Raw genomic sequence first — 22,645 nt, forward strand, 5'->3', positions numbered from 1 at the left:
TTTGTTGTTTGAATGGATGAACCCATTGCCTACGTACCATCACAAATGTAGGATCAAAACCTTGTAGTTCGGGGTAAAAATCTCAAAGATTGGTGAATTGATTTGATCAAAAGCCTTAAGGTCTTTTGTTATCAAAGGGAGAAAACTCAACCTAAACCAACAATCCACCATGTGAGGAAGGCTTAAACATGCTAGTGAGGGGTTAACCTTATAATAAGCATGGAAGACTTATAATCCAACCACTAAGGATGAGGTGAGGTTTACATCAACCACTATGATAACTCAAACCTATGACTGATGTTTTTGAAAAGTTTTAAAGAGGTGGCCATTGGAACCACAAAAACAACTTGAAGTGAGTTCTATTTACAAGTTAGGTTTATTTACAAAATGAAGTCAAAGTTGGATTAAGATTTATTCACAATGAGTATTGATGAAAAGATTTTGAAAAGTCAAAGGCATAAGGCCTAGGTTTCTAATTTGAAACAAAGTCAAAGTTTGAAAGAAAATATTTTTGGCTTGGGTTAGAGTGAGGAGAAGAAGAGAGGGTCTATGTCCTAAAGCATACAAAGATAAGAGAGAAGATAAAACCCTTGGAGTTCCTTTTCTTGAGATCATAGAGATGATTCAAGATGCTCATTTCCTTTGGACTTAGCAAATAACAAGCAATCACACAAATTAGATTCAAGCTCCTAGGATCTTCATTTGGCTCGTCTCTCTTAACTTGGCTACTCATGACAATGGTCCTCCTTACTATCTCAAGATGGAATCCCTATCACACAAGAGCAAACATCAAAAAGTTCACAACACAATAAGAGGAATGGACAAAGAATAAGTTTTGGAAAGGAAGTCCTTTAAAGTCAACTTGGACATTTAGCATTCTAAAGGCATGAGACCTAGTTGCTCTTCAACAAATTTAGCATTCTAAAGGCATGAGGCCTAGTTGCTCTTGAACTCCTTTAAGCATAGGTAAGTCCTAGTTCTAAGTCCTTTCTCCTTTTTGCATTGGGTTCACACAAAACAAAAGCAAAACCAACACAAGACAACAATATATTTATATACAATAACGAGCTCAAATGAGCAAAAGGAAAATGGCATAAACATAAAATATGTGCTCAAGTGAGCAAAATGAAAAACAATATGAATAAATGAGCAAGAAGTAAATTGCATTAAAGTAAATTGCAAGAAATTAAATGCTCAAATTAAAGTTAGTGATTAGTATGGTTATGTTAGTTTGTCATAAGACAATTTAGCGCTATGTTAAGCAATCGTAAGTGGACTAATGTAGTAGTCACACCTATCTAAGGTTGGTTAATAAAACTATAGGCAAATAAACACAAGTTAGGGATCATGACTAGTAAGCCAAGCTCCAAAAACTTGCCATGTCAAAAGAAAAGAGGAAAGGCCTTGTATGGACTTTAGGTTTTTTGCTTGACCAAGAAGCAACCTATCTTGGACACAAAGCAACTCACTTGATCCTGGATCAAGTTGAGTTTGATTTGGATCAAAGAAGGTTAAACCTCTCATTTGTCAAGACCAACCATAAGACATTAACTCATTGGTCAAAAAGAAAAAAAGAAAAAGAAATGGGATGAAGATGAAATGGATGGAAAGAGAATTCAAGTATCAAATACAATTGGTCAAAAGTGAATCAAATGATCATCAACCAATGCCAAATATAAGATAAATGAAGATCACAAGTCAACAAGTCAAACATATTTTTTTGGTATTTTTGAATTAAAAATAAATGCAAAAATAAAATGGATAAAATATGGTCAAACCTCAAATTTAATTTAAATCAAGTTCAACAAAGTCCAATTAAATTCTCATAGGTCTAACATGGTCAAACAAACTTTGACAAATTTTCTCAATAATTTTTGAAATCAGAAACTATTTTAAAATAATTAAAAATGATGAAAAATAACACAATATGAATTAAAATCTTAAATAAATCTCAAATCAATTAAGAAATTGATGAGACTATTTTTCATTGACTTATCATGATTCATATGTGTTAGGAAAATATTTTTGGATTTTTCAAATATCAAAAAGTATTTTAAAATGAATTAAAATTATTAAAAACCAAATAATTCACAAAAAATATTAAATGAAGTCACAAAAATAATTAAAAATCAAAATATGAAACTAGATTTTTCAAGAAATTTTTTGGCATTGGTCTCATATTTTTGTGACTTCAAATAAAATATTTATGAATTTTTGAAAATAAAAGGAATTAAATGGAATTAATCAAAAAATAATAAAATAGCAAAAATGCGCAGCCACTCGATCATTTCATTAATTGACGTGGCAATAATCATAGGGCTCAGAGGCGCAGATCCACGAAAGACCAAAGTCAAGCGCGCTACATCTGGATTTAAAATAGGTCAACATAATGAAAGGCTATGATTAAAACGTTCAGTGAGATCCAATGGTTCTGAGGCTCCCACGTGGGGATGGTGGTGGAAACCACCATCTTCTCTAGCGATCTAACCAGATCCGGCCACCACGCGCAGGGAATCAAACCTCAATGAAAATGAAAAAGGTATCAAAATGAAGTCGAGGTGATGTACATCACCCATGTGACCATGGATCATCCTCAAAATTTCTATTTAAAGAGAAACATGAGCTTGAAGATCATGGTGCTTGATCTGAAATGGCACGATTTATAAAATTAAGACCACCACTGGCCTGCCTCATGCATGAGGACTTCAGAAAACAGCACAAACCAAAGCAATTCACATTGTATAGCAAGATCCAGATCAAGAAAGTTTGGTGATATACCTATGAAATGGAGCTTCAAACAGCACGAATTGTCCAAGCTCTTGATCCAATTTTTATCTGGAAATGTAATGATGATGCAAGGCTAAGGAATTGAGTTATGAAGATCAACTAATGATGTTGAAATTCAAGCTTGAAATTGAAAATGAAAACTAAAAATTCCTTTGGTGAGGGTTTGGTTTTCAATTCAACAACAACCCTTTCACATTCCTGTATGCACAAAAGTAAGTTGTTTAAATTGCTATATCTTTACTTACTTCTTTAAAGATTGTTATCTCTAACTAATATTCTTACCTTTTTGGTGTAGATGGTCTGCACGTGGTATGAGTTATAATAGATGTCCTAGACACTGTATTACTCAGTATCGTAATCTGTTGGATCACCTTCGACCGACAGACGTAAGGATAATAACTTCATTATTTCGTTATAATTTGTTAACTTCTTCTACCTAGATTATAATCCTATCTTCTTTCACATTTCAGTTCATTTGGCGTCCATACCTTAATTTGGATCATGACCATGAGGTCAACGTTGAAGACGCGACCGTATAGACTGCATGCACACCGATAATACGGTTCACAACCGTGGAGATGCACAACAGTAATCGTGTGAAGTTGCAGTTCGGTATGCCCTAAAACATCCCAGATCCCCCCAACAAGCCTAGGAGAATGGCATTTGCGCAAAGTTAACGACCAATGGAACTTCAATCCATGGCAAAGCTTCGCAAGACCGGAGTGTCGCAAATGGAAGCACCGCCATGACCATGTCTTAATTGACGCAGTCATGCCAAATGAAAAAAAACCAAGTCGTACTTATATGGCTTGGTACAAATCGGTTGGTTTTCAGTTCATCGCTGAGGATATGTACCTCTACGACCCACGCCAAATGACTTGCACACCTGACACCTCAACATCAAACCCCCAACAACAGTGTCAGACCGGATACACACAACCCCCTGTCCGTCAAACGTTCCGTTCAACCAACACACAAACATACAACCAAAACATGCCATACACCCAACCCTAATACCAAGAGCATATCCCATACCACCACCAACAAATTGACCATCAACCTGAGACCCAACATCGCTTCGCACCCACCCCATCACCATACCAAAGTCTCCTTAGCCAGAACGTCCAACGATCATTCAACACCAACCACCCCTCCTCCTACCATAGCCAAGAAGCCCAAACCTCACAAAACTAAAACCTCAAACAACCCTATCTCTACCAAACACCCCAACAACCTTTCCAACCTTTCCTCGACGCATCATTCACAACCATGTCTCCCTTCAACCGTCCTGGTCGCTCACCAATGAGTCAACCACAACCCAACTACTCTGGCATGGGTCATGAACTCAGCTACGACGATACACCCTCGATGCATACTGAAGACTATGCTGACTTGTCTGACTACCTCAACAGGCCATCTCCTGTAGTTGGTAGTGACGCTCCTGGCCCCTCAGATGCTAAAACACCAGTGGTGAATCATCAACGTGGGTTTGGGCGACGAGTTAGGGTAACTAGGGGATGTGGGACCGGAGGTCGGTCAGGTGATCCCGATCATCACTATTAGGCTTTTTTGTGTAAACGAATTTTTTTATTAATATCAATTGGTCATATTTCAAATTTATGTATCACGTAGACCATTTACAAAAAAAATTGCATTTTACACTGAGGTGTCAATCCAATTAGCACCTCCTCTCAAGTAATACACATGGGCGCCAATTGGATTGGCTAGGGCATGTGCCATAACCAATCCAATTGGCGCATCCATTTAATTTTTAAGAGGAGTCGCCAATTGAATTAGCGTCTCCTTCTAAAAATGAGATAGTTTGGGATTTTTTTTGAAATCAGGGATATTTTGGAAATTTCAATAAAAAAATGGATTATTTTTATAAAAAATTCTAATTTTGAATTGGAAAGACTCATTGTAAAATAATAACTAATTATCATCTCATTTTAAATATAAATAGATGAATTAAATTTGTAAAAATATTTTACCTTTTCAATTAACCATAATCATTAAATACTTACATGTATTAAAATTTAATTGATATACCAAATCAAATTAAAACTTAAGAGTAATGCTAAAGTTAAGAATTAAATAGAAAAATGTTAATCATAAAAATTGTAATTTCTTTTTTTACTTTTTTATATAAATCTTTTTTATAAATAATTTTTTTATAAGACACATGTTAACATTATCCACTAAAACCTTTAACTTTTGTTTGCATTTAAAACCGAGAGACATTTAATAATTTCTGGATCACATGATAATTACATTACATTAATCAACATAATTAATTTGCGTCCGAAAAAAAGGAAAAATATTATTATTTCACGTGGTTGTATTTGTACCCAGAATATTCCGTAAACAAAGTTGAAATGAAAAAAAAGTAATTCCCGGCTTCAAATTTTTCAAAACTCAAAATTTCACTCTTTCCCGCTCAGACAACAACAACATTACACGTGTCCCTTACCAATTCTCTCTCTCCCCTCCTTCCTCTCTTTTCAAAATTCACATCATATCCACTTTCCGAATCAATCTCCAAAAACCTCTTTTTTTTTTCTCACTCACTCATCACCATGTCCACTCGCCGCAGCGGCGCCGCCGTCATTGACGGTGCCGTCAAATCCACCACCACTAGAACCACCACCAGATCCATAACCCCTCTCACCACCTCTCGGAAACTTCCATCCCTTTCTTCCAACCCTTTATCATCTTCCAAACTTGAAAAAGAAAATAATAACCCTCGTAGATCGACTTCTCGTGGACCCACTTCAAACCCGACTCAAAAACCCGTAACCCGACCCATTGCTCGCGTTGATCGTAGATCCTCATCTTCGTTTAAGTCTCTTCCGAGAGGAAGAAGTCCTAGCCCTTCCGATCTCAGTCAAACTCGCCGTGTCTCCGTTGACCAAGCCGTGAAAGATTCGACCCATTTGAAATCCCGCAAAGATTCCAGCGCTAAATCAGCAAATAACCCCAGAAGCACTGAAAAGGTTAAAGCTTTCACAACAGCAGAGTCCAACGGTGCTAGGGTTGAAGAAAACACCAACAGCAATACCAACAATAACAAGTATCAGAGTAAGCTTCATGAGAAGCTTGCGTTTTTGGAAGGGAAAGTGAAGAGAATAGCTTCGGATATAAAGAAGACAAAGGAGATGCTTGATTTGAATAACCCAGATGCATCAAAAGTTATACTTTCTGATATTCAAGATAAGATCTCAGGTATTGAGAAAGCTATGGTTCGTGTTGTTGTTTCCAATGATGAAAATAGTAACACTGACACTAACACTAACAAGGAAGTGAGTATAGTTGATGGTGTTGTTGATGATGTTAATGGAGTTGAGTGTTTGAAACCAATTAATGCTAATAGTTTGGTGAAAGGTTTGAACAGTGATGAGCTTGAGGCTAGGCTGTTTCCTCATCATAAGTTGATTAGAGATAGGACACTGATTAAGGATTCATCTGTGAAGGCAAATGTGGAAATTGAAGAGAATGTGAGGAGTTCTGTTGATGAAAACTCAATAGCTTTGGAGTTTTTGGCTACCCTTAATGAAACAAATGGTTATCCTTGTGATGGGATTGAAAAAGAGAAGAGTGGTTCCTCGAATAATCAAAACTGTGATATTGATATGGTCCTTGAGGCTGATGAGAAGCTTGAAGAATTTGATGATCAAGAGAAAGAGAACATAAGAAATACTCAAGAGGAAGAAGGGTTTGTTGGAGATGAAACTGATGAAGCTTTTAATTTTAAGCTTAATGGGATAGGAAACAAGATTGCCGCAGCTGGTTGGTTTGTATCTGAAGGGGAAGCTGTACTTCTTGCTCATGATGATGCTTCTTGCTCTTATTATGATATTGCCAATTCTGAGGTATCTCATATGCATGTTCTAAAATTTCAATCTCTTTTTAGTTAATTTTGGTCATGGCTTGATTTTGTTGTTAATGATGCTGAATATAGTTGATGTTGGTAATTAATGTGATGTGATATTCAAGAATAAAGTTCCATATTTGGGACTTGAGTTCTTTGCAATCACACATTTAAATGATTCTTTACTACTATTAGGTGAAAATTGGACTAGGCATATTTGATTTCGTCAAATTGATTTCAAAAACTCGATTATCATCCTATTGTTAAGAGTTAAGACCTATAACTATGTTATGGCATAGAATTCACTTTTCCAAAATTTTCTAGACAATCATGTTATTCCCTTTAATCCTTGATGTTAGGTAAACCTTTTCCTAGTTCCTAAATATTGATCATACTAAGATTAATGTATCCCTTTAGCCCTTGATTCTAGGTTTTTTTTCCTGAAATTGTTCAATGTCCTAGGATCAATATTAACTTATTAATATAATGGATATTTGAGGATGTTAGGATCTATAACGGACTAGGTAATATCTCCATTCCCTTAATCTAATCGTTGATTATCATGTCTATGTATAATACTGCGAACACCCATTTAGATTTTAATTGGTTTTATCCTCATAGTATCAATATATACATACTTGGTAAACAAATAAGTTGCAATTCTGCTGCTGAAAATTTATTATGCTTTCAGGAAAAGTCTGTATATATTCCCCCTCCAGGAGTTTCACCTAGCTTATGGAGAGATTGCTGGCTGATTCGTGCTCAAGGTTCAGATGGTTGCTCTGGAAGATATGTAGTTGCTGCATCAGCTGGCAACACAATGGAATCTGGCTTTTGTTCATGGGATTTTTACACTAAGGAAGTAAAAGCTTTCCAACTTGAGAGTGGAACATCGTTCTCCAGAACAGCCCTCCGACCTTTACCGAATAATATCAGAAGAAATTCTACTACTTCCACCCTTTTATCAGCAGAAGCTAGTCAATGGTGGTATAAACCCTGTGGACCTCTTGTCATCTCCACGTGCACATCACAGAGAGGAATAAAAGTATTCGATGTTCGCGACGGAGAGCAAGTGATGAGGTGGGAGGTTCCAAAGCCTGTTGTTACTATGGAGTATTCTAGCCCTTTGCAGTGGAGAAATAGAGGGAAAGTAGTTGTAGCTGAAGCTGAATCACTTTCTTTGTGGGATGTGAGCTCGCTTAGTCCTCAAGCTTTGGTCTCTGTTCCTTTTGGTGGTAAGAAAATTTCTGCTCTCCATGTGAGCAATACTGACGCTGAGCTCGGTGGAGGGGTCAGGAAAAGGTGAGTTTGTTTTTCTATTTTCATTTTATGCTGCCATTTTCATTGGAAAACTCTCATTTTCCTCTCATCATAACATCATATTTCTTACTTCAGCAAACCTATACATCTGTTGCTGTATTGCATATATCTTATAGCGGTTATCTTTCAACTAAGAAACTACGGTGTGTTCATAATGCAGAGTAAGTTCATCAGAAGCTGAAGGAAACGATGGTGTATTCTGCACATCAGATTCTATCAACATATTAGACTTTCGTCAAGCGTCTGGCATAGGCCTCAAGATACCAAAACATGGTGTCAACGTACAATCTGTTTTCTCCCGTGGAGATTCTCTCTTCCTCGGATGCACCACTTCGAATCCAACAGGAAAGAAACAACCTTCATCACTGATACAACAGTTTTCGTTGCGAAAACAAGGACTATTCAGCACCTATGCATTTCCTGAATCCAATGTACACTCACATTATGCAGCAGTTTCACAAGTTTGGGGTAACAACGACTTTGTCATGGGTGTTTGTGGCCTAGGACTGTATGTGTTTGATGCAACAAAAGATGATGCTGCATCAAGGGTTCTGAATATGGATTATGATACTAATAATGGTGAGAATTTTAGGGAAGTTGTTGGGCCTGATGACTTGTATTGGCCTTCATTTGATTATATGGGATCTCGGTCTCTTTTAATATCGAGAGATCGACCTGCGATGTGGCGGCATCTGATAGTATGATACTAATTGATGTATCTGTAGTAGTTAGATGCTTTAGTTAGTCTTATAAATTTGCAAAACAGTTATTTGGTTTTTAAGGCTTTTTGTTGAGTTTACGTTTTTCCATTTCCTTGCAATTCTTTTTAAGGATTATGTATATTGTTTTATTAGAGAAAAGTGTGTTTGGTGTGGTTGTTTGTTTTATACTCCCTCCAGTATTGATTCTAAGCAAAACTTGTTATAGCTAAAACAAATGGGACTTATCTAATTTGACGGGTAAAGTGAAGGTTTTCTCACCTTTGCTTAAGTTTAAAGATTTAGAAGTGTGATTCTGATTAACCTAGAACTTGGACGAGTATAAAAGAAGGAATCAATGGTTGGTGTTAGAATATGAGCTACTAGTGGATGCCTTGTTCATGAAGAAGAAAGAAAGTAGGAGAATTGAAGGGAAAATGCAAGAAAATAAGAAAGTTTCTTCTGATACCGTATTCTGTGAGAAAACTCTAACGAGAGACTAAAAGAATGATAGTTGTAATAAGAATTTGAATAGGGTGGTAGGGCATTATTGAAACTATGCACCACGACAACATTGTGTTTGAGTTTGAATTTAGGTTTTTTCTCAATTACAAAATATGGAGGCAAGTAGGGTAACGAGGACATTAGTATCCGTTTGACTCCGTCCCTAAATTTGTCCCTTTTATTTTATTATGTGTTTTATTATTTAATTTTGATAATTTAGAATATTAAACATGTGGTTAATATTTTAATATTTTAATTTGTATTTATTATTTAAAATATTTGAAATGTATAAATGATTTTTTTTGAGATTGTTATATTTATTATTTATAATGTAATTTGATTTTAGAAAAAATAAATATTTTTATTACAAAAATTGATTTCATTAAATGAATAATGAGAGAGCGAGGATACTTGAACCCAACTCGAATCTGTTTGGGGTGAGTTTAAGTTTTAATTCTCTATGCCACCGTTGGGGATCGAGGTGGAGAACGAGAATTGTTTGGAGATTCAGATTTGAGTTTGGGATAGATAAAAACCGTCTCCGACGTGTCCAATCATCATGCCTAATTGAAATCCAATAATAAAACACTTTCTTTTCTAGCACGAGAAAGTAAAATTTACTATGCAATTCAGAAATGTGAATCAAGGAAACTTGAGATAATCGTCTCAAACACCAGTTACGATTTCAAGAAATAAAATGCTTTGACTATTTGATTCAGGAACAAAGACACAAACATCAAGTGAATGAACACGTTGCATCGACTCCAAGTGATGTAGGAATGCCGACTGCGCGTATTGAAGAAGAAGTTGTGCATCAGAAATGTTAAACATAATTTGCGCAAATTTGGCGTCCGATGTCAACATGACTCTTATTATATCTTTTCGAATATGCAATCGAATCCATTTTATTTTTCACAGTTTTAGTAAATTTTTATTTTATTTCTGTTTTTGAATATTTTTAGGATCAGGGTTTCTTTTCAGTATTTAAACACTTTTGGGTGTGACCGTCAAGGTTATATTTTATCATAATAAAATTCAATAGTTTTTCTCTTTTATAGTGGATTCTATAGTTTTACCTAATAAGTTTGTCGCTTGCAAACTTGTGTTTTCGTTATAGGTTTAGCGCTTTCTAATCCTTCGTGATTCCGACTGCGCCAAGTAACATCAAAGTAGGTTTTCTCCTTTTTCTTCATAACTTGATCATCCATGGGAGATCAACTAGTGACCAGAGCACACCTTGAGGGAATTACTGCGACTTTACCACGACCCTACTGGATTTGACTGAAAAGATGGCGAATTTTAAAAATTAGGTGAACAACGTAAACAACAACAAAAACCATCGGAGAGATAGGAAAGGAGAATAAATTAGGACTCGACGGGGTGGAAACACTCATGCTGTTATTGTTGAAAATTAGAGTTCTAAAAAAGAAGAACCCTACAAAGAAGAGACAGTTGATCACGAGAATCGACAATATAACCATAATTATCGAGTGAAGGCTGATATTCCATTGTTTTACGAAACGATGAGAGTGGAGGAGTTTCTGGATTGACATATCGACGTTGACATATTCTTCGACGTCATGGGTATCCCTGAGAACAAACAAGTTAAGATGGTGGCGATCAGGCTGAAGAGTATTGTTGTTGTCTGATGGAATAAATTTGTTGTTCAGAGGCAGAGGAAAAGGAATGGGCCAGTGAGAACTTGGAGAAAAATGAAACAATTGATGCTTGAGTAGTTTTTAGCAGAAGATTATGAACAAATTCGTTATAAGATGTATATTGAGTGTGTTAAGGGAAAAACGACTATTGACAGAAAACACAACTAAGTTCCTGTGACTTTCTGATTGCAATGAACCGTGAGAATCAGAGAGCGAAAAAGTGACTCGATACTTCAGTGGCTTAAAGGGATATATACATGAGAAGATAGGTTTACATTGTATGAACCGTGGTTGAGGCATCCAGTCTAGCTTTGATGGCATAATTGATGGAGAAATCCCCTCGAAATCTCTCATCATTTAGGTATTCATCCTAGAATAACTTTGAATCAGCAGGCGGCAAGGAAAAGAGTGCAACAAACAGGGATTCCAACCCTAGAAATAAGGGAACTAGCAGCCATAGAGGTATGCAACAAGATAAAAAATTAATTCAAAGGTAGAATAATCCATATGCTAAACCCACTGGAGACACATGTTATCATTGTAATGGAAGAGGTCACATATCAAATGTTTGTCCAACAAGGAAAGTCATTACTATTGAGGAAGAAGAGAGAGAAGGAATTGCACTTGAGAATGATGAATATGCAGGGGTTGAGTTTGCAGAGGAAGAATCTGATGAGAGGGTGAATTTTGTGTTGCATAAATTTTACTAGCACCCAAAGATGAATGGCAACATAAAAATCTGTTTAAAACATATAGTTCTATCAAGAACAAGGTGTGTTATCTGATAGTGGATAGTGGCACCACAAAGAATCTGGTGTCGCAAAAATTGGTAGATTATTCGGTTGTCCACGGAGCTCCATGAGAAGCCATACACCTCGGTTGGGTAAGCAAGGGCTCCTAAATTCGATTAACACTAGCCTGCATAGTTCCTAACTCCATCGAAAAGCATGACAAAGAAGAGGTACTTTGTGATGTTCTTGATATGAATGTTTATCATATTTTATTTGTTAGGTCTTGACAATTTGATAATGATATCACTAGTCGAGGATAGATTAACGTGATGATGTTTACATGCGGCACACATAAAACTACTATGGCTCATATTTTGCACTTTGATAAGAATTCAAAAGGAAATGCTGTCAAACTTACGCAAATGCTGTCGAACCTTTTAGACGTGCGACTTCTGTTGGGGGAGTTTTTCACTAGAGAATATTGAATATGAAATTCTGGTGTAGTCAGAATTCAGATGTTATCCAACATGTCATGACATCTGATCTAACATTGGTACTAATACAGCAAGATAGTTATTACCACTGTACTAATATGCACAGGTTCACAGATGTCACTACATCTCATTCTATGTCACTCTAGAATGTGTGAACCCCTGGTTCTGTGCTCCAGGAAGAAAGACTCAACAGAAATCAAACCTAGCACTCACTTCTGTTGTTTTCTTCCATAGTTATCAGCATGATGTCTCAACATTGATTTGAACATCATCTGTTACAGCATTACAGGTTTACCTTATTTTATAACTGACAAAATTATAACATGCAAAAGGTAAAAACACAAGTAATTGTTAACCCAGTTCGGTGCAACATCACCTACGTCTGGGGGCATACCAAGCCAGGAAGAAGATCCACTATTAGTAGTATCAATTCAAAGCTAAACTCACCCGTTTACAACTTATCACTTAATCCCTACCCAATGCAATCTATACCTAGGAACTCCTAGATAGAAACCTCCAGTTTCCATTCCTATCACTACAATCACAATGTAATGCTAACCAACTTGAACTTGCTTCACAGCTTCGTTCAAGCACATAATCACTCTTGCCTACAGGCTTGAGTTACAAAAACTCTCAGCTTTTACCACTGAGAAACACATGGTAACCATCCCACAGGTTGGGAGGTTTACCTTACACACACCCCTAAATTTTCATTCTAGGAGGCTTACAAAAACCAGATTACAATCAGCTATTTATAACCTAATCACCCAAGTGGATTTGGGCCTTCAGAAATCGCAGCAAACTTCTCCTTTGCTGTTACAACATCAGCAGAAACTTTCTGCTACAAACAAGGTCTTCAATCTTTTAGTTCCTAAAATATCTCCATATTTAGTTCCTAAAATATCTCCATATTTAGTTCCTAAAATATCTCAAGACCTCCACAAGTAATGCCACATAGGATTCTAACTAATTTCCACATATTAGTGTGCTAACAAATAGGCTATTTGTTAGGTTCCTTAATTGTAGCTTGGTTGTTGATTTCCTGGATTTTCTCTCAGCTGTTGAATCCCTGAAGAATAGCCTGAGAAAAAGCTGAAACAGAAAACTGAACAACCTACAATATAGCATATGCTGTCAGGCATGAATGTCACGACATTCAGCTTGACATCAAGGTCCATATGCTGAGTCTGTTTTTCCAGAAAACAGACTGTACAATTTTGCTGACCTGTACATGATCAAAATGACCATACTACAGTAACAGCTTACATTAATAAATGTTAAAGTGTCCAACTTAACATTTACACATTTGGCCTTATGTTAGTTCTGTTATTCTCTTGAAGAACAAACTAAGTTACATGCTGAAGTATAACAGAACACCACTCTGTCTAATCTTCAGCAGCTGCTTTCAATGATGAATGTCATAACATCCACTTTGACATTCAGTCAGTAGGCCTTATGCCAGGTCTGGTTCTTCCTTGATAACCAGACTGCACTTAACTACTAAGTTCTAACAGAACTCCTGCTGTTCTATTCCTTAGTATCTGTTGACAGGTATGAATGTCACAGCATCCAGTTTGACATTCAATAAATCCTGTGTTAGCTAGTCCTGCAGTAACTACAATGTAGTCACACATACATGTCATGACATCAGTCAAGACATTAGTACCCATCTAGTGTTTTACCATATAATGCAGCCAATTAAACACCTACAAACTCCCCCTTTGGCAAATTTTTGGCTAAAACACTTTGATCCCCATAACAGAGTTCATGGCAGCGGAATCACACACCTAGCAGGAAATAATACTAGCTAATACACTCAGAGTGGCAGCACACTCACACACATGGAAGTTAATTAACAACTTCACAAAGCAGCACAACAACAGAAGTTAAATATAAACTTCAACACACAGTTGCTGCAGGGGAGGGAATCTTCAGATCTGTCATGAGAGTCTGGTGTAGAGACCCACTCTGTTTGTCAGGGGTAGTGGTGGTTATTACTCCCCCTTTTTGTCAAAAATGTTGCCAAAGCCAACAACATAGCCAGAGCACAATGACAGAGTTCCAGACTTTGTTTTACTTCACAGTTTCAACCAAGTTAACATCCACTTGATCTTGCTTCACAGCTTTGATCAAGTAATCACCCACTTTTGCTTTACAGTAGGTACAACCATATCAGATTCCAAGACTTTGAGTCTGACATCTTGATCCACTCCTGCATGAACACTTTCTTGAACTCCAGCAGGCACATAAGATATCTTATGTTAAGACATCACATATGACATCTTGTGAATACTCTGTCCTTTTTGTTAACAAGGCAAACTATCAGCAGTTTAAACCACATAATAGTAGTTTAGTCAGCAGCAGGAGCAAAAACAATTACTAGTTATGGCTACTAGTAATACACACATGCACAAGGGTACTTCTTCTCCCCCTAAATCTGTGCATTCATCAAATAACAGCTGCTGTAACTCCAGCACCTGTACCAGCCAGAATGTCCTACTGGCATATGCTTCCATATTGTCATGACATCCGGTCAGACATTCTTCTGCTCACTCAGCCTTGACACATACCAACTTTATCCCACTAGCTAACAGGTTTCCAAACCTTGTTATCTGAGAACACATAGACCACAAGCTTGATGATTACTTGTAGTGCAAGGACAGAACTCCCCCTGTCATGAACAACCCATTCTCCTCTTGAAGCTTGGAGATCACACATGGGCATATCCAGCATCCCAAAGTTGGACCTTCACATACTTCCTGATTCAAAGAGACTCCAGACCACTTGATGAATGGAAAACATAAGACGCATCTTCATGTCTTCAAGAGCACACCCTCTGTTCAACCCTCTTAGCTGAACACATTCACACTCTGTGTCAATCTCTCTTTTAACCAGAACAGAAGACCACTTCACAAGATGTTCTAACATCAGTTGGGACATCCTTCATAACAGGACAAGGCACACCATCTGATAGTCTTCAGATATCACTGAGTCACCGGGTTGATCAAGAAGAACCCAGACATACATTGGGACATATACATTTTCATCCCATTACAAGAGATAATCTTCCATAGATAGCTCAGAACTCCTACCACAAGCTCCAAGGGATGAATAGAAAACACCTCCTTTAGTCTTCAACTTACTACTTTTCTGCTCAAAAGTATTTGTCTCAGACTTTCCTCAAGAATAATCAGCTGCCATATGGATTATCTTGATTCTTCGAACTCACTCCTGAGATAGACCAAATGCCACTGGTTGATTACCTCCTTCATGAATCCTCATATGAAAAGGTCAAATGCTGCTTTTTGACCTCCCCAAGTTTATCAGACTTCTCCCAAAGATATTCTGACCTTCCAGGTGAGACTTGAACTTCAAGCTTTTTGAAGTATCCAATCTACAGCCCTGTAGACCTTTCTATCTCAAGTTGATGTGCCACTTCACCAACTAAGAATCTGATGTTGAACCAAATGTCACAACATTGTGTTTTGACATCCAGCTGTTGAATTCAGCTCCTTCAACTGCCACTTGAAAGAACTTCCTCCCTTCACAGAACAAGAGTTCAATGTTCTCATAGACTTGATTGTGGAACCAAGTTTGAGTAAACAACCTCCATCCTGCACGTTTGCAGTTAAGTCATCCAAGCTCACACCTTGATGAATCCCTGCTTCTTCTCCAAAGACATCAGACACTCTGATGTATGAGTCTTCAGAAGGACCAATTAGAAACTAACCCTTCAACTCTACCAAGGATTCCACATCCTAAGGCAAGGCTGTTTCCATGATGTCAAGACTGCTGCCACTTGTTCTTGACTCCACAGTGTGCATAAGCTAATGCACTTCCTTACCTAGATCAGAAATAAACTGATCCAAGTAACCACCATCAAGACTATGATGTCTTCTTCTTCTTGTACATACCAAGGCTGAACATGTTTCTTGCCAGGAAACCATTTCAGAGATCATATGCTTTTGCTGCCACCAAAGAGATAGATCATAAGCCAGTGTACTATCCTTCCTGTGATTCTGCACAGGGTCTTGAAGAAGTGATGTTCCAACATCTTTAAGAACATCCGTTATCTTGACCTCCAAGGATAATCAATTACACACTTGTACTTAGCACAAGTAGACATTGATCTTAAATCCTTTCCCAATTTTCCTTTCAGATACTTCCACCATAAGAATACTTTGAAAGTACTCTTCTTGTGTCAACATCTTCTGCTTGCAAGCACCTAGACAATTTTGAAAGTCTTCCCAGATTAAATTCACCCTTAGGAATGAGAGAGATGAATTCTTCCTTGCAAATGTGTCACACAACAACCAGAACCCATGTGACACAGGTTAACAGCCAACCAGACCCTAGGCTGACCAGACTTGAGGAGGTTAACCAAGACTCCCCCTCAACTTAACAATCATGGAAACTCCACACCAAGATCCATGCATTGTACACATATGTCTCAACATGACATACACTATCCCTACCAGTGGCAACTAACTCCTCCACTCACACCAATCAGACTTCAGCTGACCATAAGTACTAGTGAGACAAACAGCACCAGTCAATAGTAGATATGCATTGCCAGAGCATATTACCTCAACCAACCACTGAATCTTCATATTCTCACTCCTAGTAAGAACTGCCACTTCTGAACGTGGTGTTTGAATAACAAGATTCATGCTTCCAACCCCCTTAAATGATATCACAATCAGGTTACCCCATTAGACTGCTAACATCCAGGAGACTTGTCTTCCAACACACCATAGTACTTCAGGGAACAACTATCCAATCCTGATCAAACTGCAGGAAGATGCCTAACAGCAGGAGATTGCACAATGTCACATCTCAACCAGCTCAACTTCTAGGGATGACCTTCTTGAGCACACACCCAGTTGACCCTGCTCTTGTCAACTTAGCACACACAGATGTCTCCTCTTCCAGGTCAGGAGTAGGTTCCAAACAGAATTATCCCTTTGTTTGAACCCTAAAAACATCTGCTCTTCAACCAGTAGCTGCATACTTGTTGAACAACATGTTCTAACATCACATAGAACATTGGTTCCACCTCCTTGGAACAAACCTTCCTTGAAGGTCTTCAAGGTCTTCATATACACTACTCAAGAGAGTGAGAGAATCAGTGATTAAGTGACTCCTACCATCCTGAAGTGAGAACGTCATGATGAGTGGACTTGAGGAGACTCAAGTATCTTTGACATTTTCAGTAGATTATGATGAGATCTTGAACACAGCAGCCTTTCATCCACTTGAGGGGAAACTACATCAGAGTTTGAGTTTTACCAGGTATTATGCAGCGGAAATCATAATACAACTCAACCTATGACCACACACTTCACCAGATTGGCCTCCAAGACCATACCAGGTTTGAATGTGATTTAGTACTGGCACAGCTGTCTCACACACAGGCCAATTGCCAACCTCCAGAGACAGGTACACACCATTCCTGTCATGAACAGTCCATCCACCTACTTCAAGGGACCATTCAGGGAATTACAGAACCTTACACAGGTTCCAGCATCAGTACTAACATAACTCCTTGCCAGCTACCAGAGAGTATCACCCATGGATCTCATCCAGAGACAGAACAGGATGCCTGCTCTGATACCAATTGAAATTCTGGTGTAGTCAGAATTCAGATGTTATCCAACATGTCATGACATCTGATCTAACATTGGTACTAATACAACAAGATAGTTATTACCACTGTACTAATATGCACAGGTTCACAGATGTCACTACATCTCATTCTATGTCACTCTAGAATGTGTGAACCCCTGGTTCTGTGCTCCAGGAAGAAAGACTCAACAGAAATCAAACCTAGCACTCACTTCTGTTGTTTTCTTCCATAGTTATCAGCATGATGTCTCAACATTGATTTGAACATCATCTGTTACAGCATTACAGGTTTACCTTATTTTATAACTGACAAAATTATAACATGCAAAAGGTAAAAACACAAGTAATTGTTAACCCAGTTCGGTGCAACATCACCTACGTCTGGGGGCATACCAAGCCAGGAAGAAGATCCACTATTAGTAGTATCAATTCAAAGCTAAACTCACCCGTTTACAACTTATCACTTAATCCCTACCCAATGCAATCTATACCTAGGAACTCCTAGATAGAAACCTCCAGTTTCCATTCCTATCACTACAATCACAATGTAATGCTAACCAACTTGAACTTGCTTCACAGCTTCGTTCAAGCACATAATCACTCTTGCCTACAGGCTTGAGTTACAAAAACTCTCAGCTTTTACCACTGAGAAACACATGGTAACCATCCCACAGGTTGGGAGGTTTACCTTACACACACCCCTAAATTTTCATTCTAGGAGGCTTACAAAAACCAGATTACAATCAGCTATTTATAACCTAATCACCCAAGTGGATTTGGGCCTTCAGAAATCGCAGCAAACTTCTCCTTTGCTGTTACAACATCAGCAGAAACTTTCTGCTACAAACAAGGTCTTCAATCTTTTAGTTCCTAAAATATCTCCATATTTAGTTCCTAAAATATCTCCATATTTAGTTCCTAAAATATCTCAAGACCTCCACAAATAATGCCACATAGGATTCTAACTAATTTCCACATATTAGTGTGCTAACAAATAGGCTATTTGTTAGGTTCCTTAATTGTAGCTTGGTTGTTGATTTCCTGGATTTTCTCTCAGCTGTTGAATCCCTGAAGAATAGCCTGAGAAAAAGCTGAAACAGAAAACTGAACAACCTACAATATAGCATATGCTGTCAGGCATGAATGTCACGACATTCAGCTTGACATCAAGGTCCATATGCTGAGTCTGTTTTTCCAGAAAACAGACTGTACAATTTTGCTGACCTGTACATGATCAAAATGACCATACTACAGTAACAGCTTACATTAATAAATGTTAAAGTGTCCAACTTAACATTTACACATTTGGCCTTATGTTAGTTCTGTTATTCTCTTGAAGAACAAACTAAGTTACATGCTGAAGTATAACAGAACACCACTCTGTCTAATCTTCAGCAGCTGCTTTCAATGATGAATGTCATAACATCCAGTTTGACATTCAGTCAGTAGGCCTTATGCCAGGTCTGGTTCTTCCTTGATAACCAGACTGCACTTAACTACTAAGTTCTAACAGAACTCCTGCTGTTCTATTCCTTAGTATCTGTTGACAGGTATGAATGTCACAGCATCCAGTTTGACATTCAATAAATCCTGTGTTAGCTAGTCCTGCAGTAACTACAATGTAGTCACACATACATGTCATGACATCAGTCAAGACATTAGTACTCATCTAGTGTTTTACCATATAATGCAGCCAATTAAACACCTACAGAATATTGTGAGACTTCTTCTTTTAGAGCAACACCTTTATGAGACACACACTACATATTCATCCAAAACCTTAAGGTAATAGGCGGGTGGATTCTCTCACTTATAAATGCTCTAGTGTACGCATTTTCCTCCCCCTCAAATGTGAGTCCACAATTCTTCCCCTCAAGTGAAAGCTCTTACTTCCACAAACTCTTGTACCGCACGGAACGTTTCTGAAGGTAGATAAAAACAAGAAATGGGGGTTTGAATTGTTTTTACGGATAATAAACACTTTTGGAAATGCTACACACATAAAACTGATAACAAACAACACAAAAGTTTATCCTGGTTCGCTTGAAAATCAAAGCTACTCCAGTCCACCCGAATAAGGTGATTTCACCTTCAATAAGGACTTAATTCAATAATCTAGAAAGATTACAACAAACATCTAAGAGTACAATGATCTCTTAGCCCTCTTAAGTCTATAGACTTCACAAGTCACTTGAGGAAATTTACAACAACTATTTTAGAATTACAAGAAGGTGTTTAGTGCTTCTAGATAAGCAATTTGAACACAGTAAGAACAATGATAAAAAATCACACTTAGTGCAACAACTCGTGTGATAAATTAAAACAAGAATTTAATGTATGACTAGATTTTGATGTGCATAATTCTTGTAAGATGGCTTCGTGTGTTGGTATGATGATAGTTTGGCCTTCTTATAATGCTTGGAGATGATACCGTTGAATGGAGCATTGATGCTGATATCTTGCCAATAATGGGACTTAATGACATTGATTTTATTGTCCTTTCCATATCAGTTTAGGAGAGTATTCAATATTATCCATATAGAGATTCATACCATATTTGGAATACTTCGTGGTTAAGTTCTTGATTCTGATCTGTTGGGCGTGATTCAGAGTGCGCAGAATTCAGATTATTTTCTTAGATCTTGTATTCTTCAGATAATTGTCTATTGTGTCTTCTTAAGAAGTTCTTGATTAATCTCTAATTAAACATTCTTCTGATGTAAGGATCATCAAAGTTTTCATATGTGGGATCCTTCAGGTGCAGAGTTTCAGAGTCTTCAGATGACATATGTTGTGGACATCGTTGTCTTCAATGTCAGAGTGAATACCTTTAGCTCTAAGTCAATTGTTCTAGACTTTTGTGATGTGAGATGGTGTTTCATCAAATTCATTTTTTGTTAGAGTCCTGCACACTTAGAGAATTTTATTAGGGTACCAAAATGTTTCACTCTTTGTATCATCAAACTTAGAGATCAATTGCAGAACCAAAATCTTGTTCTAACAATCTCCCCCTTTTTGATGATGACAAAATTTTAGACTGTTGATGAAACAATGACATTTCACAATAATAAATTCAGAATCAGATATATTATGACTCCCCATGAGATAAGCAAGCTCCCCCTAAATCTGATACTTAGAGAGTTTAGAGTTTCTTACCAGAGCCTCTTATGTTGCTTAGCTTGTTTCTCAGATGTTTTCATTTGATACTTCCTGCAAGAAAACTTAGACCGCGCACTATATTTAGAATTTGAGTAGTGAATTATGAGAATCAAATATTAATTTCATCAGAAGGCTGTTTATTTATTTCTCCCCCCTTTTTCCAAACTAAAAAAGACAACCGAGAAAAACATATAGTGCAAAACAAAATTTTATTAGATAATCTGAGAGAAGTACAAAGAAAGGAAACCCATATAGGCCAAAAAACTTAAAGGAAAAACACAAAACATAAAGCCTAAGGTGCCTAAGGGTTTGGAGGAGGAGGCATCCTCTAAAGCAGCTGAGCCAGGAGGGTCTGAATACTGGAGTTGACAGAGTCTTGTTGATCGAGTCTGGCTCTTACAACATGTTATTCCTTCTGGAGTTTTTCGAGAGTCTTGAGCACCAGCGGAGCAAGGTCAGAGTTTGAGGACTCACCTTGAGTCAGAGAAAATTCTTTTGCCGTAGCAGCTTCTTCTGCAGCAATGCGTGCTGCTTCGTCAGTTTCAGTCTTGGCTTTAGCTTCAACTTCAACAACAACAACTTTTTCTTAGGCTTCCTTTCTCGCTTGATCTTCAGCTTCCAATCTTGCCTTTTCTTCAGCTTCCTGACGTGCTTTCTCTTCAGATTCTCTGGCCAGACGTGCCTCTAACCTCTCCTCAGCTTCTCTGATATAGTCATTTCTGACTTGTTCAGAGAGTCCTTTCAACTTGAAGACCTCAAATGTCATCCAACCTGAGGAATCCATTCTAGTGATTCCTTACTTCAGAGGGATTATCACTTAGGCTGGATTGTTCAGACAGTGTTCTGAGCTTCACAGCTGAAGATTCTGAAAATAAAGCAAACGACTTTTCCAGGGTGGGGAAGGTTGGTTCAGGTTCAGATGATGGATTAATGGATTCTGATGAAGTGTGGATGGTTTCAGTGGGAGGTTCAGAAGGTTGTTCAGTTGGGGGTTCAGATGGAGGTTCAGTGGGGGGTTCAGATGGAGGTTTTGTTTGAGGTTCAGAAGGTGAAGGCACTGAGGTTTCAGGGACAAATGGAGGTTGGTTAGATAGTGTTATGGATTGGAGTTGGGCCAATGTTTGAGATGGAAGGTCAGTGGTTTCTGGTTGTTCAGAGTCAGAAGAAAGGTCATAATATGGTGGTGATGAGGGAGTTAAGGAGGGAGGTGAAATGGCTTCATTCAGAAGTAAGGCTTCAAATATAGGAAGTGTTGTGGTAGTAAGGTTGAATTTTTGTAGAAGGGGCGAGGAAGGGTTAGAGTTGTGAGGTTCAGAGGGAGTTGGAATAAATATGATGGGTTCAGTGGGGGTATAGGTAGAAGATGGTTGAGTTAGAGAGGAAGATATTTGCTTTAAATTAGAATTTGAAGGAGTTTCAGAGGGATATGACTTACTTGAAACAGAGGAATCCAGAGGCATATGCGATATGGTTTCTAAAGGTTCTCCCAACTTCAAAGTCTTCTTCTTCGACTTCCTCTCAGAGGGCTCACTCATCATCTTCATGAAGTTGAGTGGGTGTTCTGGTAGCCAATCCACTGAGAACTCTGAGATATCCATTCCCTGAGATGCCAGATCCTAGAGGTATTGGGCAATTACCTCTGGAGGATCTATCTTGGAGAAAAGATAGAGACCATTTGGAATCTTTCTCTGATACTTTAGAGCTTCCCAGGATGTGTCCAAAGTTGGCTTAGTTAAGACTCTTTCAATGATCCCCATGTTCTTCAGATTTCTGGCATCTAGAGGCTTTCCAACATCTACAA

General features: G+C 37.8%; 2 protein-coding genes across 2 annotated transcripts; one reads left to right on the forward strand and one right to left on the reverse strand.

Moving 5' to 3' along the window:
* The first annotated feature begins 5,260 nt into the window (after positions 1-5,260).
* On the forward strand, positions 5,261-8,862 carry LOC127092377 (KIN14B-interacting protein At4g14310). The gene is made up of 3 exons (XM_051031238.1): positions 5,261-6,656; positions 7,347-7,957; positions 8,136-8,862. The coding sequence occupies exons 1-3, from the start codon at positions 5,364-5,366 to the stop codon at positions 8,677-8,679; spliced, it is 2,448 nt and encodes an 815-aa protein (XP_050887195.1). The 5' UTR covers positions 5,261-5,363; the 3' UTR covers positions 8,680-8,862.
* A 12,767-nt stretch (positions 8,863-21,629) lies between these two features.
* LOC127095158 (non-classical arabinogalactan protein 31-like) lies at positions 21,630-22,442 on the reverse strand. The gene has a single exon (XM_051033890.1). The coding sequence runs from the start codon at positions 22,440-22,442 to the stop codon at positions 21,630-21,632; it is 813 nt and encodes a 270-aa protein (XP_050889847.1).
* Between the last annotated feature and the right edge of the window lie 203 nt (positions 22,443-22,645).

The sequence above is a fragment of the Lathyrus oleraceus genome, chromosome 6 (assembly GCF_024323335.1).
Source record: "Lathyrus oleraceus cultivar Zhongwan6 chromosome 6, CAAS_Psat_ZW6_1.0, whole genome shotgun sequence".
Classification (NCBI taxonomy): domain Eukaryota; kingdom Viridiplantae; phylum Streptophyta; class Magnoliopsida; order Fabales; family Fabaceae; genus Lathyrus; species Lathyrus oleraceus.

Coding starts and splice junctions, on each gene's coding strand:
- LOC127092377 (XM_051031238.1), top strand. CDS start 5,364: ATGTCCACTCGCCGCAGCGGCGCCGCCGTCATTGACGGTGCCGTCAAA. Junction 6,657..7,346: donor ATGATATTGCCAATTCTGAG/GTATCTCATATG, acceptor TTATGCTTTCAG/GAAAAGTCTGTATATATTCC. Junction 7,958..8,135: donor GGTGGAGGGGTCAGGAAAAG/GTGAGTTTGTTT, acceptor TTCATAATGCAG/AGTAAGTTCATCAGAAGCTG.
- LOC127095158 (XM_051033890.1), bottom strand. CDS start 22,442: ATGGATATCTCAGAGTTCTCAGTGGATTGGCTACCAGAACACCCACTC.